Source organism: Genypterus blacodes, unplaced genomic scaffold (assembly GCF_046128005.1).
Source record: "Genypterus blacodes isolate CSIRO-AG114 ecotype Tasmania unplaced genomic scaffold, CSIRO-AGI_Gbla_v1 ptg000061l_1, whole genome shotgun sequence".
NCBI classification, from domain to species: Eukaryota; Metazoa; Chordata; class Actinopteri; order Ophidiiformes; family Ophidiidae; genus Genypterus; species Genypterus blacodes.
This window is the reverse complement of record NW_027466873.1, coordinates 409,200-435,000: the sequence shown is the minus strand read 5'-3', so window position 1 is coordinate 435,000 and position 25,801 is coordinate 409,200. Positions and strand designations below refer to the sequence as shown.

At 47.1% G+C, this 25,801-nt stretch overlaps 4 protein-coding genes across 6 annotated transcripts in view; 1 reads left to right on the top strand and 3 right to left on the bottom strand.

Annotated features, from left to right (window-relative positions):
* The window catches only part of LOC143003366 (dynamin-1-like), a 10,940-nt gene extending 8,117 nt beyond the window's left edge, over nt 1-2,823 (bottom strand). The window contains exons 1-7 of the mRNA XM_076153971.1: nt 2,391-2,823; nt 1,877-1,950; nt 1,643-1,792; nt 1,356-1,559; nt 1,164-1,262; nt 788-948; nt 112-254 (exon numbers count right to left, since the gene is read on the bottom strand). Coding sequence (XP_076010086.1) covers nt 112-254; nt 788-948; nt 1,164-1,262; nt 1,356-1,559; nt 1,643-1,792; nt 1,877-1,950; nt 2,391-2,551 — 992 coding nt within the window. The 5' untranslated portion in view covers nt 2,552-2,823. The remainder of the gene's footprint in view (nt 1-111; nt 255-787; nt 949-1,163; nt 1,263-1,355; nt 1,560-1,642; nt 1,793-1,876; nt 1,951-2,390) is intronic.
* Nucleotides 2,824-3,390: 567 nt separating this feature from the next.
* On the bottom strand, nt 3,391-10,381 carry fhip2b (FHF complex subunit HOOK interacting protein 2B). Its single transcript, XM_076154308.1, has 18 exons — nt 10,181-10,381; nt 9,545-9,623; nt 9,330-9,415; nt 8,848-8,931; nt 8,629-8,733; nt 7,592-7,711; nt 7,159-7,386; nt 6,796-6,995; nt 6,503-6,620; nt 6,332-6,408; nt 6,074-6,257; nt 5,787-5,956; nt 5,546-5,677; nt 5,373-5,463; nt 5,130-5,273; nt 4,868-5,008; nt 4,620-4,720; nt 3,391-4,481 (listed from the first exon to the last, which is right to left on the bottom strand). Exons 1-18 carry the CDS (start codon nt 10,229-10,231, stop codon nt 4,379-4,381), a joined length of 2,214 nt encoding a protein of 737 aa, XP_076010423.1. The 5' UTR covers nt 10,232-10,381; the 3' UTR covers nt 3,391-4,378.
* Nucleotides 10,382-10,827: 446 nt separating this feature from the next.
* Nucleotides 10,828-16,178, top strand: LOC143003425 (gelsolin-like). The gene is made up of 19 exons (XM_076154070.1): nt 10,828-10,968; nt 11,531-11,738; nt 11,900-12,054; nt 12,213-12,374; nt 12,501-12,560; nt 12,665-12,754; nt 12,941-13,030; nt 13,111-13,243; nt 13,377-13,465; nt 13,585-13,713; nt 13,824-13,910; nt 14,284-14,417; nt 14,606-14,696; nt 14,776-14,946; nt 15,159-15,336; nt 15,424-15,545; nt 15,651-15,728; nt 15,805-15,865; nt 15,945-16,178. Exons 2-19 carry the CDS (start codon nt 11,543-11,545, stop codon nt 16,112-16,114), a joined length of 2,196 nt encoding a protein of 731 aa, XP_076010185.1. The 5' UTR covers nt 10,828-10,968; nt 11,531-11,542; the 3' UTR covers nt 16,115-16,178.
* A 73-nt stretch (nt 16,179-16,251) lies between these two features.
* LOC143003426 (transcription termination factor 1-like) lies at nt 16,252-20,841 on the bottom strand. Of its 3 annotated transcripts, none has more exons than XM_076154071.1 (11): nt 20,757-20,841; nt 19,327-19,832; nt 19,128-19,252; nt 18,813-18,998; nt 18,554-18,632; nt 18,109-18,233; nt 17,835-18,027; nt 17,404-17,499; nt 17,196-17,261; nt 16,855-16,940; nt 16,252-16,737 (listed from the first exon to the last, which is right to left on the bottom strand). In XM_076154071.1, the coding sequence occupies exons 2-11, from the start codon at nt 19,779-19,781 to the stop codon at nt 16,559-16,561; spliced, it is 1,590 nt and encodes a 529-aa protein (XP_076010186.1). In that variant the 5' UTR covers nt 19,782-19,832; nt 20,757-20,841; the 3' UTR covers nt 16,252-16,558. The 3 variants fall into 3 exon arrangements, with proteins under 3 accessions (XP_076010186.1, XP_076010188.1, XP_076010187.1); XM_076154073.1 differs by lacking the exon at nt 20,757-20,841 and adding an exon at nt 20,507-20,686; XM_076154072.1 differs by lacking the exon at nt 20,757-20,841 and adding an exon at nt 20,361-20,491.
* Nucleotides 20,842-25,801: the final 4,960 nt, after the last annotated feature.

The window sequence follows — 25,801 nt, the reverse complement described above, 5'->3', positions numbered from 1 at the left end:
CACACACACACACAGGATGAATCAACATGACACATTAAAACAACATGGTGTATGTGTGTGTGTGTGTGTGTGTGTGTGTGTGTGTGTGTGTGTGTGTGTGTGTGCACTGACTGCAGCAGGGCCTTGGTCTTGCGGCTCGGGTCGTCTGGTCTGAAGTTCTTGTACTCCTCCACTTCCTTCTCGATGGACAGCAGCTGACTCTGAAGCTTACTGCGTAACGCTGGCAACGTGTCACGGATGTGATTGGTCAGTTGCTGACAGACAGACAGACAGACAGACAGACAGATAGACAGACAGACAGACGTTTTGTTACGCTGTCATCGGCACATCTCGGTAAAGCTGTTACAGATAGACGTCGTCAGCACAGCATGAGGCGGATACGTTTAGGTTGTTGTTGTGTTTACTCTGTTTTGTTGTCTTGTTTGTGTTAAAATTATCTTTATGTCCCACACAAGCACCGAGAGCAAACGCTTCACGATCCCTGCTGCTGCCGTGTAAATGGTGACCAGCTCAGCGCCGGTATCGGCCACGCAAAGCACTGTCTCCTGAATGCCAGGAGGAGGGAGATCATGCGTTTTCAGGCGTTGCCATGTGAACGAACGGACTTCTCTAATATGCCAGTGTGATCCAAGATCGTTTTCACACCTACACAGAGTTTAGCGTTTAGAGTTTAGGTGGGATCAACATGTCTGCCAGATGGAGGCGGAGCCTGACTGAGTTCAGTTTGGCAACCTCATGAGGTGTTCCTGTCATTTTCTCTTTTTCACTGTCACTGATATATTTGTACCTGATTGAGGGCTTTTTGCAGGTGTGCAGTGCCCATGCGGTCAGCCAGGTGGCGGTAAGAAGGGTGAGACAGGAAGAACTTCCTCTCAGCCTGCAGCGCCGCCGTGATGTCTTTCCTACCATCAATGTCCTTCTGACTGCGATTCACAACACCAATGTAACCTGCACACACAGACACAGACACACACACACACACACACACACACACACACACACACACACACACACACACACACAAACAGAAAGTGTTTCCATTTTTCACATTTTGTTACATTCTCACATAATCCTGAAGTGTAAAATAATAATAATGTCCAAATAAGAGACATATATATGGAATCTATATATATATAGATTGTATAAACTGCTCCCCCCCTCACCTCTTCGTAGTGGCAGCAGTTTGTTCTCTAGAATGTCTCGGGCATCGGTTCCTTCGTCCATCAAGTCTAGTTTGGTGATGACACCGATGGTCCTGAGACCTGAACACACACACACACACACATACATAGGATGTATATATGTTGGATTAGACGTGGTGGTTATGTATTAAAGGTCAGGGCTCGCTGTCTGACCTTGCGGGTCAACCTCCTTGGCGATCTTCAGGGCATCAGAGTTGGCAAGGTCAGAGTTCGCAGGGGAAACGGCCAATAAGAGGCAGTTGTCTTTGGTGACAAACTGCATCAGCATTTCTCTGATTTGATGCTCGATGTCGGCGGGCTGATCGCCCACTGGGACCTTCGTCATCCCGGGAAGATCCACCAGGGTCAGGTTCAACACTGCACACACACACACACAATGTGTCTGAGACTGAGTGGTCTGTGTGTGTCTGTGTGTTAGTGTATGTGTGTGTGTGTGTTACCGTTGGGTGAATACACTCTCAGGTTGATGGGGACTGGGCTGATTCCTTTATTCTGTCCAGTAACTCGATCCGTTTCCGCCTCGATCTCCAGACGAACCTCATCGAAGTCGGTGAACTTCTTCCCCTTACAGTGCAGGAACTCTGCGTACTCTGATTCACGTCAAATGGCGTTTAACTTGTGATGGAATCCTCTGCATGTTAAAGAAGAAGACGTATTGTTTGGGTTGTTCTTACCTGTGGGGCAGTTAATGAGCTGTAACACCAGGGGGCGCCGAGTGACAATACCGGACCCACGAGGCAGGAAGTCTCTGAGGGAGGAAGAAAGCCACCAATCACAAGCCTTGGTTTGATTGTAAATGATAATTGAACATTTCCAGTCACTGATCTGTTGCTAGGGTTACCTGCAGGTAAATAAACCTCATGCTCTGACACGTCTACAGACACCTGACAGCCAATCAGAGAGCAGAGTTTCCTCTGTTAGAACATCATGCTGTGCTATGAATTTACACCGACATGTGTGAGCGTATGACGTGTTTACATCATGTGAGAACATATGACGATCTGGAGTCACCAACAGGGCGGAGTCACCTCACAATCACACACACACGCACACATGCACGCACGCACACGCTCACGTTCCCTCGCACACATGGTTAAACTGCAGGTGGAACCAGACAGGCAGACAGACAGGCAGTAAGAGAGACAGACAGGCAGACAGACAGCAATGCAGGCAGACAGACAGGCTTACTTGCCCACGAAGTTCTCCAGCACGGAGCTCTTTCCGGCGCTCTGCCCGCCCACCACCGCGATCTGCGGCAGGTCGAGCTCCGAGTTGTGGCCGATGGAGGAGAAGGCGTCCTGGAGGCGGTTCACCAGCGGGATCAGATCCTCCATCCCCCGGTTCCCCATGACGACAGACAGGCAGCGGGACAGGGACAGAGAGGGAGACGGGCAGGCGGAGGATCAGTGATGGAGGGATGCTGATGCTGATGCTGAGGCTGAGGCTGAGGATGATGCTGAGGCTGTCTGTCTTTCTGTCCTCCTGTCTCACGTCACGACGAACCTCCAGCTGATCCAGTCAATCAGCTCGTCGATGGAAGCACACAGATATCGATAATCAACGGTGCGAATAATCTGATTTCAAACGTGTCCAGGAGATTCTTTGACCTTCAGCTGGTGATCCTCCGCCTCCTCCTCCTGTCAAACTCCCACCAACACACATCCGCCCCAGACTTTCAAAACAAAAGCAGAACACGAGAAAAATAAAAGCTGAAGATTTATTTGTAGTGAAAGAAAAACTGGTTTCGTTCGGAATTCTTGTCATACTTGTCATCTCCACATTTAAACACATCAGTTCATAAATACAGTGACTTCAGCTTCACTCACTAACACATTCCCAAGTGCAAACACGTCAAACTAAAGTCACACTTGGATTATAAATGTTTATATTTAAGGTCGTTTTTCCAACTGCTTCCGGTCGATTATTTTTATTTGACGCAGAGTTGCTGTTACAGCATCACAACACAGGGGGGCGCACTGAATAAAACATTGATTGCATTTTAATCTTAAAAACTTTATTCTAGCATCTTTTCCATCTGAAGTTCCTTTTTAACACTCAAAAAATTTACAAGAATTCTTCATACAAAAGTAAGTTATATAATACTATATACTTTTATATGGACTCTTATATCCAATTACATGTGTGATTTAAATTATTTTATTATTCCTCATAGCAAACATTGGCAAACCACATTCCAAACAAGATTTTATTTTACAACATTAAATAAGAAACGTTTACAATAAATACCAATGAAAATAAAACAAATAACCTGAGAAAAAAAGTATTTTTTTCTTCAGGAATATTTATAAAATATACATTTCATCAACAAATAAACTAGTGAAAAAATGTTAGAGAGCTCAAGCCACCTTAAAGAGCTTATACAACCTTAAAGAGCAGTAGACTGGGAGGCAGAGCCTTCAGTTATCAGGCTCCTCTCTTGTGGAACCATCTTCCAGATTGGGTCTTGGGGGCAGACACTCTCTCTACATTTAAGAGGAGGCTTCAAACTTTCCTTTTTGATAAAGCTTATAGTTGGGGCCGGCCAGGTTTGCCTGTAGAGATGAAGACCGTGTCCTGCCCGAACCTAATTATCATTATCATCATTAGTCATACTTTCATTATTATTATCCTTGTTGCTGTGTTGCCTCTCTCTCTCTCTCAATAAATATAATAATAAAATATTACAAGGCTTTTATAGGTTATAGTCATCGCTGAAGCGTCTGATTGGCTGAAATGTTCTAAGGATCAAACATTCTATTATTGCACTGAAACCCTTCACACAGACAATCTGCCCGCATGTTCACATTACTGGAAAGTAAGAGTTAAAATACTAAAAAAACTGACTGATGCTGTCCACAATCAGAGGTCACGGGGTGACACAGTTAGAGGAAATAAAGCCCTCTGATTGGTGGAACAGCAAACAGGACGCTGAGTCTCATCCTATATTTTTTTACATTTAGTAACAAATCTGACTCACTTTCTTTGGAGTTCTTCTTTAGAGTTGGATTACCTTATGATGTAATCGTGAACTCCACCTCCGTCTGCTATAGCCTTGAAAAAGTCTGCAGGTCTCAATCAGGTTCTCAGTCAGTAAAAAAGTGTTAAAACTTTGGGGAAAATAAAAACCCGAGCATGATCCAGGACTGATCCACCGGCAGTCCAGGTTGAAGTCCAGGTCAGTGGTGGTCCAGGGGCAGTTTGACGAAGGCAATAGCTGCAAGCTCCTTGCAGAACTCCTCGAGTACGATGACACCTCTGAGCAGGGTCAGGTGCTCCAACCTGCAGGCCAATCAAACGGCACATCTTACCAGAGCTTCACACCGATCGGATCATCAGGAACAAACCACCAACATAAAAGACTCCTCCAAAATAATATGCAACAACATACATACTGACACATGAAAGACAAATTATTACTCAATGTTGTTGTCCAGTCCAATCAGTTGTCTCCTGGTGTCCAGCAGTTTGTCTGTCAGGTTGGGAACCTGAAGGATCCTCTGCATCAACTCACCAATCACCTAAAAAAGAGAGAGAGAGAGAGAGACACACACACACACACACAGATATTTGACTGCAATAAATAAATGTCATAAGATAATCCTTCATTCGTCCCACAACGGGTGAAATTCACAATCACAGTCAGTCAGTCAGTCAGTCAGTCTTACCCTGATGAGGACCGAGAAGAGCGACCTGGAGCAGGGAGACAGGTTGATGAAGGGGTTCAACAGGTACTCGTGCAGCATCGGATGGTTGAAGGAACAAAGTCTGGACAGAAGCGACGTGAGCTGTAGGTTGAGCTCATAGGGCTGAAACACAGTGACACAGGTGGTTATGAGAGTGTGTTCTAGATGGTTGAACAGACAGGTGATGTGATGTCTGTGCAGTCAGACAGAAAGAAAGAAAGAAAGAAAGGCAGACAGTGTTTACTTGCTCCAGGATTCGTCCCAGGCGATTGAACAACATCTTCAGAAGGTGACCCTCAAAGAACTCTGCACCCTCAGCAGAGATGGGGGAGGAGGGAAGACTGACCGGCCAATCCCAGGACAGACAGAGAGACTGACACTCCATCACCTGGTGGACAGACAGGGAGGACAGCCTTGTCAGTAATATGTGTGTTGTGAGGCAGTACTATGTGAGTACTATAGTGGTACAGATAGAACATGTTCTGACCAGCGTGTGAGCGTCATGGATGTAAGACTCATAGCCTCCTTCCTGCATCAGCGGAGCGGAGCGAGCCTGCTGAGGAACCAGGCACAGGAAACTACAAACACACGCAGCCATTGTTACACACTTGTCATTAGTTGATGAGAGGGTGAGCTGATGGGGAGGAGTTTGTTTGTTACCTGTTGACGAAGTCTTCAGGTGAGCCTGGTGTAGGAGGAGGAGGAGACGAGGAGGAGCAGAGGGGAGAAGGGAGAAACTGATGACTGGAAGGCAGCATGCTGTTCAAGAAGAAGGGGTCCTCCTCCAGCTCACTACACACACACACAGCAGGGGGTGGAGCTTCAGTCATGGATGTGTGACGTGTCACACTTTCGTCCGTGTGTGCGGTTGTATGTTTGCGTGTGCTGTATCATATCGTACTCGCTGTCTTCAGCAGGCTCGCCGATCTCTGTGTGTCCATCCTCCAGCCCAGCAGGGGACGGCTGCAGGTAGCTCCGACTATCCAGGTTCCTCAACACCAGGATGTTCAAAATGTCCCTGTGAGGCTTCTGTAGGAGCTCCTCTACCACACACAGAGATGCCATGCTAACCTGCAGACAGACACACAGCAGATCATGTTTCTATGCTTGACGTTGACAGAACCCACTGAGAATCACCACCTCCAACCACCTACCGTGGACAGATTTGGGCACTTTGCCAGAACCCACCTGGTCTGAGATGTGGTCACAATGCTGCAGCAGCATGTCCACCACGGTGTGTGTGCATGTGTCCTCGTGTGACGTCTGTGTCATCATCAGGAAACGGACCAGCTGGTCCAGTAGAGCGTCCGAGCGGACCAGCCTGACGGTGGCACAGAGTACAGAGGTGGCGAGCAGAACGTCCCGCTCGGACCTGAACACAAACACAACACACAGGATCAATAGTCAATCGATCATCTGTGGGGATTTAAAACGTGTTTTCCTCACGTGTGAAGCAGCTGAGGTTGCAGAGTGGACACCAGCCAAGACACATGGACACACTGGGCCAGCTTCTCCGCTAACACCTGGAGACACACACAAACACAAACCAGCTGTCCTGTTCACCTGTCCTCACACATTTGCCCGTTCTCACTCGTTCACCAGCCCTCACGTGTTTACCTGAGGTGCCTCCCTCATCAGGTGATCCAGGAAGTCAAACCAGGAGAAGAAGTTGTTCATGTGTTCACTTCCTGGAAGCTGTGCACTCGGATCTGAGGTGGACCGGGAGAACTGGGAGCTAATGGGAAATAGAGAGAGACAGAGAGAGATTTGTTATTGATTCAATTGGTCAAATTTGTCAGAATAATCTAAAATCACCCAGAATGATTCATCTATAGTTTCAGACATGTTGTTGATCAGTACTGACTGTGAGGTCACTGTGCCTGTCTGTCTGTCTGTCTGTCTAAGTGTACCTCCAGGACGTGGGGGGCCAGCTCTGAATGTCTCCAGGGTCCAGGCTGTCCACAGGCAGCAGGGAGTACAGCTGAACAAGCCTCCCGACCAGCAGCTCTGCTAGCTGGGTCTGCTCTGCCAGAGCCTCCCCTGATCCTGCAGACTGCAGGCCAGCAAGCAGCAGGAGGGACTCATAGGCCTTCAGACTCACTGAGCTCTTCTGCACCAGAGAGAGAGAGAGAATTGGATGTGTAAATCGGGGTCAGGATCAGCTGTGTGAGGTGAGTGCAGCTGTAGATGGTGGTTGAGGGGTCAAGGGTTGAAGGTTACAGGTCAGGGTTCAGACTGACCCTGACCTTGACGTGATCAGCTGTGGGACTCACCTTACTGCTGGCCATCTGCAGCAGAGAGCCCAGCAGATCTGCTCCCGCCGTCGGCATGCTGCAACCTGATTGGCCAATACTCGAGGCAGAGGCTTGTGAGCGATGGGGCCTAGAGGCGGGGTCTAAAGCAGAGGCGGGGTCTAAAGCAGATTGGCTGGACGACGTTGTTGAATCTGTGTTGTGATTGGAGTTTTGTTTCCTTTGGTGTGATTGGTCGGAGTGTGGAAGCTGGTAAACACAGAGGTCACACACCGATTACGACACAAACACCTTCAAACGTGTCTACAGATACAGATTGAAGCTATTTACAGAGGTCAGAGGTCAGGTAGCAGTTTTGTTGGTTAGTTAGTGATCAATCACATTTGATTAGTTATTGCCCAGCTACTGACTGTTAGAAGGTTCTTTGTAAGTGGAGTGGTTTGTTGTTTCTTACCTCTAAAACTAATCTGAGCAGGTGTGGATCTTGTTTGATTGTGGAGCAGACGGCCAATAAGAACTGAGCACTCTCCTTTTCTGCCTGAGAATTAGGAAGTCCACAGAGGCGGATCAGCTTCTGGAGGAGGAGCAGAGGTGAGATCAGAAGGTGAGATCAGAATATGACACCAAACACCCTGTAACCCCCCAACTACCTACCAGCAACCATCAACCACCACCTAGCAATCCGTCCTGAACCTACAACCATCTAGAAACCTACCTGCCACCCAACACCAACGTGCCAACCACCCAACATCGTAACATCTTCCCCAAAAGCTACTGTGCAGACGAGCAGAGGATGATGCAAAGCTCCCGTGTGACTGGAAATAACATCCACATCTTTGAGGATATCTCACCAGCAAACAGTGGAAATGAGGCGGCATGAGATGGTGGAAGCAAAGAAGACATTGCACCTGCTTGGAATCCCGTATAGGTTGCGTACACAAGTGTATACATCTGATCAAAACAGCACAGGGGAGAAACTGGAGGAGTTAATTGAGGCAATTCTCAAAGGGAGACAGAAGATTGTTAGGAAAGCCCATTTAGAAAAAGGAAATGACTTGATGAAAAGCGGGAACCCTAAAACCTGACCCTCTAACCCTGACCCTCTAACCCTGACCCTCTAAGCCGAACGCCGTCCAGTGGTTTAAATAATTTAAGTTAGACATTTAAGGAAGGAACTTCTATAACAAAGACAGACCCAACAAGAAACAGAGAGAAAGCTTATTAAGGGATGGTGGTCTCTCTGGACCCCCTTAAGACCTTTGATAGGGTCCAGGGCTGCCTTCTTTTCATATGACAAAAATGCAATGCATGTTCTGACTTAATGAAATGGGTCAAATTGCTAAACGCTTCTCCAAAAGGCAGTGGTAATAACCGTTGGCCACCCAGCAGGTTACCCTCTCAGCCTCCTTAAGCCTTTTGCTGAGCTTATCACATCAAATACTGCAATTAGTGGTTTTAATATCAAGAACAGGGAACACAAAATGTCCTTACCTGAACAGGTTTGCAGATGTTGACCATGTGCAGCAGAGGTTTTTGAATCTGAGACAACAACTTAGAGGAGAACAAGAAGACCTGCTGAGACATTCCAGGAGGACACTGAGGACAGGAGAAGAGGAGACAGAGAGAGGGGATGACGTGAGGAGACATTGGAATGGTTGATGTTCAGCCTCTTGAGTATTAAGGGGCCCCTGACAAGATGCTGTGTGTTACCTCTGCTTTGCCCAGCGTGCCAAGCGTCTCCAGCAGTTTGTGTTGCAGCAGATACTCCAAACACGGCCCGGTCTCCTCCGCACCCTGTGTGTCAACCAAACACACCAGTCACAGCTGATCACAATGGTTGCTTTGACTAAATCAACAGGGAGATGAAGCTTATTTAGAGTCTATCTAACTATCCTGGCCCCGTCTCCTGGCCCCGCCTCCTACAGGGAGACCCCCCTCCTGCAGGTACGGTGATGCCGTTTCACAAACCAGGTTATTGCTCACTGGCTGTGCAGCATCAGTGAGTGATGAATGCAGTGTGATGATCCCAGATGTGTGTGTGAGTGAAAACCAACCAACACAGCAACATATGTATGTATTTTGGCACCATGAAACTTTTATCAAACACGCTTCACATATTTGTATCTGACACAGCAAATACTGCAGCATTTTATCAGTGGATGACTGAACTATGTGTGTGTGTGTGTGTGTACCTGCTGTTTTTCCTCAAACACCAGGATGTCCATCATCTGTCTTAGATGCCAGGGGATTTCTGTCCGCTTTACTGGACAACACTCATCTACACGAATGTGCACACACACACACACACACACACACACACACACACACACACACAGAGTGAGTCATGTCAGTTACATCAGCCAAGAGTAACCAGTGTGTAACAGGCAGGCAAGAAGCAGCTGCTCACCTGTAGTTTGTATGTAAAAGTTTGTTATTGCTTTCCAGTGTTCCACAAACGACTGCAGCAGGTCGACAGTCGGCTCCCTCTGACTCAGAAAGACACACCAACAGGTAAAGAGACAGACAGGAAGCAACCCCCCCAACACACACAATCATGTGTGAACTTGTTGGAATGCTGTTCTGAATACCTGCAGACTCACACTTGGATCATTCTACACAATCATGTTGGCATTTTACCATTTTACTGAAAATTGATTCAACAGATTCCAAGACACAGCTGTCCATCACATGTAAACATAAACATCAACAACAACAGCAGAAGATATGAGAATTAGATTGACCGCTTATGTTGCATAGAATATTTTTCATAGATGTATATTATTCTTTATAATCATTTCAGTACATGTCAGATAAACGCCGAGGAAACTAATCGTAAAGGTTAAAGGTTAAAGTCACTAGATAACACGGGTACTGGTTGATCCCTACACCGGTGAAGTTGTTTTCTACGGTCTATTAAGGCTCTGCTCTATTGACAACACACAAGTTATTATTATTGAAGATAAACCGTGACAAACCAACATCTGAGTGATTATTCGGAAGTCAATAATGAAACTTTAGAGCAGAAGCTAACAGGCTAACTCACCGTCTCCAGCGCCTGCAACAGCATGCTGGTTAGCTTGCTGAACGCCTCCATTCTGCTGCCAAATCAAACCCGTTTACCGGGACCCGTGCAACACTCGGTGGGCGTTAAACCTAACTAACTAACTCAGCTAAACTTAACGAACGACAGAGAAACTGTCACCTGATCTTGTTGTCAGGCTACACGGTAACCAACACACCACATCCGGTCTTCAATTTCAAAATAAACATCGTTCAGCGGAAACGTTTATCCCCACTGATGGTTTTCAAAATAAGGGATGTGTGTGTTTTGATTTGTCAGTGAGAATATGAAGTACGTTCATATGTGATGGGTGATATGTTCATGTGTAAGGTTGTGTGGTCGCGATAGAAGCTGTAACTGTAAAGACCTGCAGCTTCAATCAGTCCTTTGGAGAGAATTAATCAGGGCAGTCAGCTGATTTCTGCTGCTTCCAACGCAAATCAGCGGGAAAATCAGGACGAGACAGTCAGATCAGAGTTTAAAAGCCTGACGTGCGGTAAAAAGGTCAGTAAAAAGGACGAACAAATATGAACAAAGTGACTGAAAGGCAGATGAGCTCATACATGATTTACATCCGGTGCTTTTCATGTCTCAGGTAGATCCGGTTTCAGAGCTGAAGCTGGGTGTGACCCGTGTGTGTGTGTTTTTGTGTCAGTGGGGGGTGTAGTGTTACCTGCAGGAAGATATAGAAGCACCGCCCTTCCACACCGAGTAGCCTTCAGCACATCAGACGACCAACATACAACAACATACAACACAACTCTGTACAGGTGAGTTTGTCTTTAATCATTATTGATCTTAGATTAATCTTTTTAGATTAATGTTGAGATGAATCATCTGTTCTCTTGGCCTCCTGCCAGCTGATGTTCCTCCTTTTGTCTGAGTGTTTTTTATTTTGGTTTATTTTACAGCCTCAATTTACACATTTGCAACATTTTGAGCAGCTGATTGGACTGAAGTTTCGGCTTGTGATTTTCTTTGATATCTTCACTCTTAAAAACATTCGTCTGTCTCTCTACTTCGTTCACTTCCTGTTTGTAGGAGTTCAGTCAAAGATCTTTTGTGTGGAACAGATGAATCATGCTCAGGGTGTCCCTCAGCTGTTAGCTTGTTGCTGTGAGTGCGGCGCTGCAGTCAGAGCAAACAGAGCCAAAGGCTCTACACAGAGCAGCTACACAGGGCAGCTACACAGAGAAGCTACACAGAGCAGCTACACAGAGGGACATGGGCTCATTGGAAACACAATTGGCTGCATGGGGCGGGGGCAGAGGAATGTCAAAGGTCAGCTCTGTGACAGTACCTTAGAATGTACTGTGATTCCATCCCCTACAGCTGCCCATCATAATGGCATCCCAAGCTGAGTTTGAAGGGGCAGGGAAGGAGGCGGGGCTTCAGGTGTGGCGTGTGGAGGACATGGAGCTGGTTCCTGTTCCTGCAGCTGTGAAAGGAAGCTTTTACAGCGGTGACGCCTACCTGCTGCTCAACACCGAGGCAATGGGCAAGACAGGAAGGATGCAGTACGACCTGCACTACTGGATAGGTATGGATACTACAGCACAACCTGTAGAACTGCTATATTATTGTAATTCCAGCCGTCATGTCGTATTTCACTCTGTATTGCAGTGATACCACATTAAAGTCGTGGTATTATATAAGATGTTGATTGTGTTTTTGCTCTCTGATTGGTCGTCTGCCCTGCAGGTTCAGAATGTTCTCAGGATGAAAGGGGTGCGGCGGCCATCTTTGCAGTCCAGATGGATGATTTCCTGCAGGGGAAACCGATCCAGTACCGTGAAGTCCAAGGACACGAGTCCAGAGCCTTTACTGGGTACTTCAAAGCTGGACTCAAGTACATGGTAACAGTGTCACAGCACATCTACTTCTACTACTACTTCTATATCCTCCTCATAGTTATGTTGCCATAGAGACCAAGAAGTTAGAGCCAAAGATGCATTGACCTGACACAAATCACACAAAGCTCTGACTTCACTTCCTGTGTTTCCTCTGACCCCAGAAAGGGGGTGTGGCCTCAGGTTTCAACCATGTTGTGATCAATGAGACAAACGTTGAAAGGCTGCTGCATGTCAAAGGACGGCGTGTCGTCAGAGCCACCGAGGTCGCTGTGAGCTGGGACAGTTTCAATAAGGGAGACAGCTTCATCCTGGACCTGGGAGAGGTGAGACAGACAGACAGACAGACAGGCAGGCAGACAGAGAGAAAGGCAGGCAGGCAGGCAGACAGACACGCTCATCCCATATCTCTCTCTCTCTCTCTCTCTCTCTCTCTCTCTCTCTATTCACAGGAAATAATCCAGTGGTCTGGTTCCCATAGCAACCACTTTGAGAAACTCAAAGCTACTCAGGTCGGTGATCCAGCTGATTGGCTAATAACCTATGACATCACCTCTTGACGATTCATGAGGAAATGACATCTGACTGAATGATTGGCTGCTTGCATGATTGACAGGTGTCCAAGGGTATCCGTGACAATGAGCGGTGTGGGCGGGCCAAGCTGCAGCTCTGTGGTGAGGGGGCGGAGCCAGAGAGGATGCTGGAGGTGATGACTCTGTTTGTTGTTATGTCACATGGCCTCATACTTTGTTTAAACAAATGTTTGCTATCTGCCTGAGCGACATCAACCAAATATCACAGGCAGGAAGCATCTTTGGACAAAAGGTCCATTAAATCACAGGACAAGAACTGTTTCAGTGTCATCTCCCTGACCTCTGACCTTTTTGTTCAGGTTCTAGGGGAGAAGTCGGAGCTTCCAGAGACCCAGAGCGACGACACAAAGACTGACGTGAGCAACAGGAAGCAGGCCAAACTCTACCAGGTGAAAACACCACCGATGTGCCGCCATTTAACTTTACAGTGAGACAGGTGAGAGAAACTGTCTGTCTCTCTCTCTCTCAGGTGTCTAATGCTGATGGTGACATGGAGGTTTCTGTAGTGGCGGATCAGAATCCATTCTCCCAGGATGCTTTGCAGGAGGGCGAGTGCTTCATCCTGGACAATGGAGGAAATGGACACATCTTCGTCTGGAAAGGTTTCATACCAGAGCAGCTTAATAGAGAGCAGAGTAGAGCAGAGCAGAGCAGGGCAGGGGACTCATGCTGTGTGTGTGTGTGTGTGTGTGTGTGTGTGTGTGTCCTTGTGTGTGTGTGTGTGTGGGCACGCAGGTAAGGATGCCAACACTGAGGAGCGTCATGCTGTGATGAAAAGTGCCGAGCAGTTCATCAAAAAGATGAACTACCCTCCATACACGCGGGTACACACACACACACACACACACACACACACACACACACACACACACACACACACACACACACACACACACACACACACACACACAGTTTGTTTCCTGACTCTTTGGTCCCCCTTCAGGTCCAGGTCTTGCCTCAGAACAGTGAGACTCCACTCTTCAAACAGTTTTTTAAGGACTGGAGGGACCCTGAAGACACCGTTGGCATGGGAACGGCATATGTGTCCAATCGCATTGCAAAGATAGAGAAGGTGAGACGATCAGGATCTGCACTGAGCTTCATCACTCCTCTTCCAAACCAGTCCCATCACTCTAAGCACTTGTTTGTCAGGCTAATCTAACAAGTCTTCTTACTGGGCAGGTGGACTTCGACGTGTCAAAACTCCACGAATCAAACGCCATGGCGGCGCAGCACGGCATGGTGGACAAAGGCGACGGCGACAAACAGGTCAGGTTCATGACTGAGGTTCTCACGGGACCTGACCAGGGCCTCTGCAAACACTTTACAGTGTTTACATAGAACATGAGCTTGTTGAGATGGAGAGAGAGAACTGAGGTAGATTGGACTGGAACTTAACGGAGGAATGTAGAACTGTAGGCTTGTATGGGTGCAGTGGATGGGATGTTCATGCTGTGCTGAGTCTGCTGAATGTCTGTCCCCTATTGGCCAATCAGATCTTGTCCAGTTATCCTCAGCCTCTCTCAGGTCAAAAGGTTGTGGGTGGGGTTTAAGGCGATTGGGTCGAGCTCAACATGCTTACTAGCATCTGTCTCACGTTCTGCCTGTCTGTCTCTCTCTCTCTGCCTGTCTGTCTCTGTAGATCTGGCGTATAGAAGGATCTGACAAGGTTCCGGTTGATGAGTCTCTCTTTGGTCAGTTTTATGGAGGAGACAGTTACATCATCCTGTATGAGTACCAACACAGCAACAAACGGGGACAAATCATCTACATATGGTGAGTAGAACAAAAATGTTCCGAGTTAATTTACTTTCTAATGTTGCTCTTCAATCATATAATTTGATCCATTAGGATATTAAGCACACAACAAAACTACAACCGTCATTTTCATATTGACATTATCTTACATGGGTCACACAAAGTCAAGCAGTGCTCCATCTCCCCTCCTTTCTTTCTGTCTTCAGGCAGGGGGCAGAGTCTAGCCAGGATGAGGTTGGAGCGTCAGCCATCTTGGCCATCCAGCTGGATGAGGAGCAGGGAGGCGGTGCTGTTCAGGTACCGACGGTTTACGCTGTCTTGGTTCAGGGTGATTTTGTTTGCTGCTAAGCTTGTTAGCTGTACTCTCTGATTACAGGTCCGGGTGGTCCAGGGAAAGGAACCCGCCCATCTCATGAGCTTGTTTGGGAGTCAGCTGATGGTGGTGTACAAGGGCGGGACCTCCCGTGAGGGTGGACAATCAGAGGTGGCCGACACCCGACTGTTCCTGGTTCGAGCCAATCCAGCAGGCGACACCAGGGCTGTGGAGGTGAGTCAGGGAGCACAACAGAGTCCAAACCAGCAGCTTTAAGGCTGGTTTGCTTCTTGCCATTATTCCTGTCTTACCTACCCGGGTGTGATGTAATCAAACCAAAGCGCTCGAGTTATTTAAGGTGAATGTATCAGCCCGAGTTACCATAGAAACAGATCCTGTTGATGTTAAGTTTGCTGCGGACATAAGAAGCCCCCCCTTCCCCTCAGGTGGAACCCACTTCCTCCTGTCTGAACTCCAACGATGTCTTGGTCCTGCTGTCCCCCTCTGGGTCCTGGACCTGGAAGGGGCGGAACAGCAGCTCAGCTGAAGCTCAGGGAGCTGAGAGACTGACTGGACTCCTGGAGGTAGAGACCTCTGTGCTGGAGGAGGGGGAGGAGGAGGATGGTAAGGACCAGGGTGGGGTGGGGGCTGGTTGATGGGTCCCTTTGCTCTCAACACAAGATAGCTAATTGTGTGCATTTGTCTGCACAGATGCATTCTGGGAAGCTTTGGGCGGCAGGGAGGAATACTGTACCTCACCCAGGCTCAACAACCAGATGGTTGCTCATCCTCCTCGTCTGTTCGCCTGCTCCAACAAGACTGGAAACTTCCTGGTTTGTGCATCTGATTGCATGGTTCAATAATGTTGCATAAAGCTGAGAATTTATCAATCAACCCCTGTGTGTGTGTTCATGAGGCTATTTGACGTGTGTTTTTAGATGGAAGAGGTCCCAGGAGAGTTGACGCAAGATGACCTGGCTCCCGATGATGTCATGATCTTGGATGCCTGGGACCAGGTGAGTCTCCCTGCTGTCACCGTGGATACAGGCCACGCCCCCTTTCAGTGTCTTCACCTCCTCTGTCCCCCTGCAGGTGTTTGTCTGGATCGGAAACGAATCACACGAGGAGGAGAAGTCGGCAGCCGCAGAATCAGGTGGGACTAAAACAGGAAGTTAGTCTGAGGATAAAGAGGTTAGACGGTTTGATTGATTACGCCTGTCTCTCTCCTCCAGCCGGTCAGTACATAAGCAGCGACCCGTCAGACAGAGACCCCGGCACCCCCACAGTGACAGTGAAGCAGGGATTCGAACCTCCGACCTTCAGCGGCTGGTTCCTGGGCTGGGACCCTGAGTACTGGAGCAGTGACCCCCTGGAGAGAGCCATGGAGGGTCTGAACATCTGAACACAGATGTCATCATCAAAACTACAAAAATAATAAATAATAAATAAAGAAGTAGAACAACAAATTGCCAGTTTTCATTTACAGTAACGGCGGTTCAGACTGTCATTTTATTTTGAAAGGTAATGCTGTCCTTCCCCGTGACAGCAACCAGGTAATTGTTATGCAGTCAACGCAAACTAATCTGAACCTGCCTGTCTGTCTGTCTGTCAGGAAACGTGTCATCATACAGAGATTTCATCTAAATTAAAACATGATAAATTCAAAATTTATAAATTCACTTATAAAGCAACACATGTGAACCTTCAAAATAAAAGCCACACATTTCCACAAAAACGGGAGTCGTCAGAGTTCAAAGGTTCTTTCCATGAGAATGTTCCAGAGGAATCTGTTCAATGAGTGACATCAGTATTACTTTGTCGCTTTAACACATGATGAGTCAGCTGATCACGCCTGCTGACCGGATGGCAGCTGGCTGTTATCCAACTCCATGAACCCCTCGTCCTCCTGCGGGAAGACGTCCGACAGGAAGTACCTGTCCTCCTGCTGCTCCCCCTCCTGTGTCTCCTGTGCCAGCTGCTCCTTCAGCTGAGGAACAACCTTCTCCTGCATGAAGTCGATGATCTCTGCAGGGAGATGCAAGAAGCCATCACACTGCAGTTCTCACAATAACGCATTCAATACTGAAAGACTGCAGTACACACAGCAATACGTTCAATACAGTAAAGGACTAAAGTACTGACCAGAGTAGGACAGGTTGGCCCACAGGGGGACTCTGGAGACCTTCAGGCGGTGATAAGCCTTCTGAACGCAGACAGACGTCACATTCCTGTAACACAACACAGAACTACAGTGAGTACGACCTTACGATAGATGGATGGACTCATCTGTACACTCAGGGCTGATGAATACTTCATATGATTGTTTATGGTAATGAACATTGTGGTTATTTTTATCTCAACTTCTACAACAGATCACTATTTAATAACAAAGATGAAATTGAATGTTGAATTGAATGACCAGAAATTCTCTGCTCATTTGCGGCTTGGTTTGTCATATCTACAGGGTCACGTGATGGCCTCACCCGGTAGCCAGGGCGACCTCGTCCCAGTCAATGTCCACTGCATCTTCAACGTTCATCCGATACAACCTGGAACACAAGTCATCTTCATCACCATGACAAAATCATGATCAGCAGCACATTATCATTGTCATCCGATTTCTTGGCTGTCAGGTTACGACCTTTGTTCGTGACATGACTGACATTATCCTGAGGTCAGAGGTTAGCTTACGTGTTGATGAGCTGGATTTTGGTCTGAAGAGCTTCTCGTCCTCGGCTGAAGGTTCTGTGTCCTCCTGCTGCCAGTCTGCACTTTACCAAGCTGAACCTAAACAAATCACACGTCAGCTCAAACACTATGACGACCTTTGACCCAAAGTGTCACCCTAACCTAACCATCTTATCCGATGGAAAAACACAGTAAAATGCTGCCCCAGCTGGTGGTACAGGACGTTTTCTGTGTTGAGTTTAGGGAACTTTACTGGGGAAGTTCTGCTTAAAAAATTCATAGAAGTATGAACACACACACACACCCACACACACACACACACACACGCACCAGTGACAATGTGAGACTGTAATACACCAGATGTCATCAATATTGCCATATTTACTCTGGCTTCCTGTTTTGAGAGTTACTTCCTGTCTCTGAGGCACACTGACCATTTGAGTCGGCACTGACTCCAGGATCTAGTTTCCACCTGCTCGCTGATCTGCTTCCAGGGCAGGTTGTTACACAGTTGATCCCTGCTGAGCCATGAAACCGTGCCCTGCTGCACCACATCCTCAAGGCGATCCTTTAGAGCCTTCTTCAGCTTGGACTCCTCCACAGCACTCCAGGACCCACGGCCAGAAGCTGATACACACACGCACACACACGCATTAAATTCAGAATCTCTAAATGAGCTAGGGTCCAAGTTCAACAAATGAGACTCACCAATCTGAGCGAAGCGTTTCTGCAGCGAGTAAATGCTTCTGTCCATCTTCTCCGAAATGGCTTTCCAGTCGTTACCATGGAGATTCTGTAGCTTCTGTAGGGAACCCACCTCCTCCTCTGAGAACCTGAAGGAGGACACCCACAGCAGAGCCTGTAAAGAGGGTTGCTCCTCTTCCACTTTACTGCCCAACACCTGGGGGCCCTGATACACTTTCATATATAATACTGATCTGATTTAATACTAATATTGATTGTATTGATTACAGAGACCAGTTTATAGTTTGAGCAAGGATCGGGATCAGTGATGGCTGGTGAAACTCATCAAAGTGGCTGATGAGGTGATCATGTTATCAATAAGGCTCAATCTAACATTGATAATGCAATGTTCCTGAGGACCTGAAGGAAGACACCTACAACAGGGAACACAAATCATTTAACCTCTGACCTTCCCATGTGGTTCTGTTCATCAAATAACTTCTTGGCTCTGGTGTAAACCTGATGACACGTACGAGGGATCCCCTCAGCTGAGAGACAGACCAGATGGAAGCAGAGAGACAGAGACACATCAAGAGACAGACAGGAAGAGATGAGAGAGAGAGAGAGAGACACAGAGAGACAGATTAGATGATATCAGCAACAAAATAAGTTTAAGGTTGTTGTAAAAGGTTGTGTCTATGTGTTACTTTGTGTGTGTGTGTGTGTACCAATTCTTTCCAGGAAGCTATGGTGTGCTCGTAACTTCCTAATCTGGGCCTCCTGCTCTCTGTAACGATGGGGATACAGCAGGTGATTGGCTGAGCTGATGCCCGTCAGAGCCAGGAAGTCTGCCACGTTCTCCCTGATGCGACGATTCTCCTCCCCAGAGCAGCGGCCATGACGTAGAGACACGCCTGCACACACACACACACCGACACAGTCAGCCTGTACAACTTTGCTACTGTACAGGGAGAAGTACTGCTGTACTGATGTAGAAGGAGTACAGTGTGGTCCTGCAGTATGTTCTGTAGTAGCAGTAGTACCTTGCCGTTTGAAGGCCTTGAAGCGCTCCAAGTCGTAGCGAATCAAGCGTTGGATCTGATCGGTCGACTTGTTTCGGATGTCAGGAATGAACTCCTGCAGCTGTGACTCCGCCCACGTGTCGAGCCTGACCAATAACAGCAAAGCGTGACACAGAGGAATCTGATTGGGTGGCAGTGAGCATGAAGCGAACGCACTCACCTGTCTGCGCCTTCCTCTTCCTTTTCCTCCTCATCCTTTTCTTCCTCAGCCTTTCTTTTCCTCTTCTTCTTTTTCACGGCTTCTGTCGTTACTGTGACAACACCCTCTCCAGTTTCCTCTTCCTCGATCTGGTGTGTGGTAACTGGGCTGAGCATATGTTTTTTTTTCTTCTTCTTCTCAGCTGTATCACTTGCTCCGCTTCTGTCCTCCCTCTGCATCTCCTCACTCCTTTTCTTCTCCTTCTTCCTCTTCTTAGGCTCCTGTCTGCTCGCCTCTTCACAGATAACAGGAGGAGGAGGAGGCAAACTGGAATCGTCCGCCTCCCTCTTCTTCTTTTTCTTCTTGGTTGTTCTCTCAGGCGTCTCTATGTCAACAGGAGATTGTGGAAGATCCTCCTCTGTGCTCCTCTTCCTCTGAGGGAGGGGGGTGGAGTCTGAGACACGAAGAGGCTTCATGAGGAGAGGAAGTCAGTTGGTAATGAAGATGATGAAGACTGCTGCAGATACCTGAGATGAAGAAAGGTTGTTGTTGTTTTTTATTACACAATTAATAACAATGAATTCCCCTAAATGTTGCAGTCCAACAACAAAAATAAGACAATGCAATATTCCAGTCACTTTCAGAAGGAATAATTGTGCAACCAGCAGCCCAACATGAAATCATCTTGCAGTAAAATTAGTGCGATTTGAGTAACACAAGAACTTAAACCTGCAATCTGAATCAAATCTCAATAACACAAACACCCAGACACACACACTCTCTCTCTCCCCTTCTCTCTCTCTAAGCCCAGGGGTCTCCATGTGTCCTGAGTGTTCGGCCTTCAGCTCTGAGCTCACTGTTAAGGTCACCAGAGAATATAAAACGCCCGAATAACAACGCATGATGTAAGTTTACGTTAGCAGCAGTGCAGAAATAACTTCAACGTGGACAGTTCAATTTCAAGTGACTACAGACAGAGACGCGTTCGGCGTATTGATCATCCTAGTAAGTGTTTCACGCTTGGTGGGCGGGGACTCAGAGTAAACAGGACTTACGGTACAGTCTTGCTAACGCGCTCCAGGATGCTCTCGCTTTAGGTGTTCTGCAGAGCTTTATATTATTCTGTGTCTGTCCCAAATACTCTCACACTTTAGAGGAGTGTGGGCGACTTTTTTTGTTCTCTAGTTGTTGTTGTTTTTACCTGGCGCAACCATCTTGCGTCATTGAGACACGTCGACGCACGGTAACGCAAATACAAATCTTTCCAACACGTTCACGCTACAGGTAAGTCGTGTGTGTCCCCACGTTCACGTCTCGAAATCTCCACTTTGCGGCGCGACTAGCCTAGCGACGACTCGATCAAACACACACACACACACACACACACACACACACACACACACACACACACACACACACACACACACACACACACACACTTAGTTACTTACTTTCTGTGCAGTATTGCCGATCGCCGCGTGTGAGGAACTGCACGCGCTTTGTTTACTTCCTGTGGGCTCCGAAAGCGGAAGCTAGTGGGAGGGGGAGGAGCATGTTTGAGTCGCGGCTCTGTTACATGATTCTGAGGCCCGAGAAAGATCGGGCGTGTTAGAGTGTTACGCCAACTATCCCTTTGGTTAATGATGGTTAATTTCAGAAGAATCAAACAAGTATTAAATAACGTTTAATTATTTCCTGACCATGTTAAAAAGTAAATTAACGGGTTTGAAGACGTACGTGTTTTTAAATGATCATCAATGTCCTACAAGGGGACGGACAAAACGTCTCTGTCCTTTAAATCAGACCCCTGAGGTCCCAGAACCAGACCTGAACCTCATCCAGAATCACATATCCTAGTGTCCCATGTCCTGGCTGTGTCTGCAGACCCCCTTCACACCACAGAACCAAGACCAGGAGGGTCCCTCTGCATCAGGCTCTGTCAGGTTAATCTGGACCAGGTTCTGATCTCGGTCCTCAGACCGAGCCTAGATCCCAAATGGCTCCAGGTTTTCCAGTGGACCGTTGAAATGGACTCAAGAATCAGGATCCATTGTCTGAGTGGGACATTTTCAAACTGTTTGTATATTTTGTAATCTGCTTATGTGATATAGGCAGCAGCAACATGCCACTATGAGCTGCTCTGTACTGGGAGCTCCATTCACTAACACACTGCTTCCTTCTCTCCTGGTGTCATGTGATCACTGCCTGTGTGTGTATGAGATCTGGCTGATGCCGATGAAGCTTCAAGAAACAATCATTACATTTTCACTCATAATTTGTGGTCAAATATGCATGATAGCTCCACTAAGTCACATTTCTCTCTGAAGCACAGAAAATATGATGGTTGTATGAACGAAAACACAAATTCACAGAGCTCCAAATCTGTTTATTATAATGCAATGAGCCTATCAGAGTATCGGTGCGTCACTGTGGCCCTGCTGGGGGCGGAGCCTGAGGGCTCTGGGCTCAGCTGGGCTCAGGCCTGGGTTCGGTCTGACACCATTCAGCTCCACAACTCCTCATTTGGAGACTCTTAAGATGGAGACATGTGCACTCGCTGTCCTACAGTCAAACCAGTCTCAGGTCTCCATGTTGTCTCTGTATGTCCACATCAACAAGGTCTGGTTCTTATTTTAGGATCCAGACTCAGTGCCGCAGATCAGCACTTCAGCTTATATTATTTATGACTACAACATAGGAGTACTCAGGATGGCATCACTGATGAAGATGTGAGGAAGAGGAGTGCCCTCTGCTGGACACACAGCAGCATGCTGACTCACTCTGTGTGTGTGTTGATGATGCTCTCTGCTCATCCATCCTCCTGGACTGAACCCTCTGGACCAAAGAGAAGAAATCCTCCTGATCAGGAACAGAACCCACAACCTCATCCACATCGGGAAGAGAACTCCTCTGATCGTCCATCCTGTCTGACTGCAGAGAGACCGGGAGACAGACAGGATGAGAGACAGGCAGATAGGGAGATCAAGTGTATGTGTGTGTGTGTGTGTGTGTGTGTGTGTGTGTGTGTGTGTGTGTGTGTGTGTGTGTGTGTGTGTGTGTGTGCAAGTGTGTGTGTGTGCAAGTGTGTGTGTGTGTGTGTGTGTGTGTGTGTGTGTGTGAGAGAGAGAGAGAAGCAGAGTGTGAATGTACCTGGTAGTGGATCAGCATGTAGTAGAAGTCCAGGCTCAGGGGGTCTTGTTGCGAGCTGCAGGCCTCACATGGAGCTGCTGGTCCTGGATCAGGCAGCAGACTCATGCTGGCTCTCTGTTCCTCCAGTCTCTGACCCTGACTCTCCAGGATCAGGTCCAACAAGGCTTCTGTCTCCACCTGCTGGACGTCCCTAAACTGCACCAACAACATTGACCCAAGAAACAGACATTGAGTACCAACAACATTGACCCAAGAAATGTGACCTGAACACTGATATGTCCCTCTGACATCGTTAGTGGATTAGATTGTTGTACAAATCCGTCTGTCTTGTTTCAAAGTGACGTTCTATCGGTTCGACCAGACATGGAAAGTAGGAAGTGACAACATGGGCCGTCCACATGAGTCCACATGAGTCCACAAACGCCTCAGACTGATCTACACATGAGGGCTAGAGCTCAAGGAACCTGAGGGACCCCAGTTCAGGAGCTGTTCATTCACTCATGTCATATAAATGAGGCCAAGGAGGACATAAGGTCTCTGCTTCATGTCCTAAACTCCTAAGTCCTAAACTTATTCAATAATATAATTTCATCAAACTCAACTGTCTCCACTTTGTATTAATTTGTCTGTTTTGCATAAATCTGGAATGGAAACACAGAAAATAACTCACACCTGATGACATCACTAATGACTGGCACTATAGCCCCACCCCCTCCACAGGATGTTTTCAGGTCACTGCAAAGCATTATGGACACTTACCTTACTCGAAGGACTCTTGGGTCTGGTCTTCAGGCCAGAACCTGAGGCGACGCTCTGACCCTGCAGGGCTCCAAGGTCTGGACCGGGGTCTGGGGTCATGGGACATGAAGCAGCCTGAGGTGGCTGTACAGGAAGGACGTGGCTGTGATGATGGAGACTCATCTCCTTCAGCAGACTGCCGTTATGGTGGGCGAGTGGAGCCACGCCCCCGACCCTCCAATTCTGATGAGAGGGGGAGTGGATGGGATGAGCAGGCAAAGCTGAATGCATTTTGTCAGCCATTTGGAAAATCTGGAGGTCAAAGGTCAACGGTTATCTCATCAGTGATTGGGGCTAAACCAGCAGAGCACAAACACACAAGGTTTAGTTTAGGCATCAGTGTACTGTTAGCGTGTGGATGTAAACAGATGAAAGTAGGTCAGCAAGTACACACAGACTCAGAGGATACACACATTAACATGACAAAGGCCACACACACACACACACAGAGTTCACTCCGACTCTTAAAGGAACAGTCTATCATTATGTGGAATACTTGTTGAAATATTTGTTGACTGAACTCGAATCAAACGGATTCCCATGAAAACCTTTGGGGGGTCAAACAGGTCAGACAGGTCAAACAGTTCCGAGCTGCAGCAGCCAGCAGGTCCTCATCTGTGTCCGTTGTCCAGCACATATGGAGCTGGGTCCATGAGCTTAGTCCAATATTACACAGCTTAGCAGGCTTACTACTTATCAATCAACCCTCACAACATCCACCAAACTGTTTTACATAAAGAACTAGTTTGCTTCAGAACACCAACAACTTTCACAGCGAGAAACAACAGGAACACTGAAAGTGTCTGTAAATGATCTTACGTCTCCTTGACGACAAAATTTCAACTTTTCCTCTTCATCTCCTTCATCTTCCTCTGTCGCACTCCACTCTCTTCTTCTGCTTAACACGCACACACACTTAGCACGAAAGAAAGAGAGCCCCCCATGGTTGCCACAGCAACAAAAAGTGAGGGTTCCAAATCTGCTCAAGCACTCTCTCTCTCTCTCTCTCTCTCTCTGTCTCTCTTAATCTCTCTCTCTCTTTCTATCTCTCTGTCTCTGTCTCTCCCTGTCTCCCTCTCGCTTGCCCTTTTCTCTCTCACACATACACACATTCCTGCATTACTGAGTTCTATTCAGCTAAACAGAGAATTCACTCTGCCATGGGCCTCACACACACACACACACACACACACACAGACACACACACACATACAGTTATTGCTGTTTCTTTTCCTAACATCACAAAGGAAATGAAATAGAAATCTGGTTTTCTTACTTTTCAAACCAACTGGTGTCTCTGTCATCATCATGTGCAGATATCAACGAGGCGTCGGCCCACCACACAAAGTTCATGAGTTCATGCTCACATACACACGACCTTTCCTACCTCCACAACTTAGAAGGAACAATGGTTTCCTTAGATGAAGAGAAAGATAGTTTGCCAATTGAAAGAAATTCAGATTCTCAGACAGAATGAAGATCCTCCACTCTTGGAGCTACAGCCCCTACTAGTGGTTTAACGTCACTGCTGGACTCTGGAGACCAGGCCAGGTTTGTTCACTTGATTTTCACTGAGCCATTAGGTGTGAACCATCAGATGAGCCTGTGTGCTGATGATGAAGATGCTGATTCCATCAGGCTCATAAACAGGTTCTCATCCAAATCTAACCACAAGTCAACTAGACTAAATCTGCGGCTCTTCCTCTTCACACAGCACCTTCACTATAGAAGACGACCTTCACTTACTGATCTCGTGTATGAGAACGAGAGCACAAGAAGATCAATCTACCTATTCAACTTTCTTGATGATTCTGTCTCACATCCTGTATCAAATACCTGTCTCACATTTACATGTCTCTCATACATGTCTCACATCCTGTCTCACATACATGTCTTATGCTGTAGCCTCACCTGCTGAGGAGCAGGCTGTCTTTGATTATCTATTAAGTTAATAAAAAAAGTAGAATTAAAAACTTCTTTTAGTTGTCCTGTTCACCAGGGGACGCTGTGCAGCACAGGAACCTGCTGTGAAGGATCCCAGAGCATCATGGGTAATATCACTGCTTATCACAGTAAGGAATGTTGATGGGCATACACACACACACACACACACACACATTCTTACCATATCTAAAAGTCACTTAGAAATTAAAAATAGACAGAGATGGCAAGGAAAAAAAGACAGACACCTACACACACACACACACACACACACACACACACACACAGAGAGAGATTTTTGTCCTTTATTTCCACTGAACCTGTTACGTCTCTACAATGTCGCCTTCAAAATAATGTGTAACTGAAAATGAAAACAAACAATACGTTTGACACAAAGAAAATAACAAATCAAAGTTTCAGCTGTTAAATATGATATAAAGATGCAGAGGAATGAACTCTTGTTTTATTTGTAGAAGCACTTTTAGCCTGTGTGCTTCTGTGTGCTTCTGCCTCCTGGGCCTGCATCACATGGGCAGACTCCCTAAAGATGCGTCATGGGGATCCTGCAGGTACTGATTTAAAGTAATCAGATGACTTTAATTTGTCT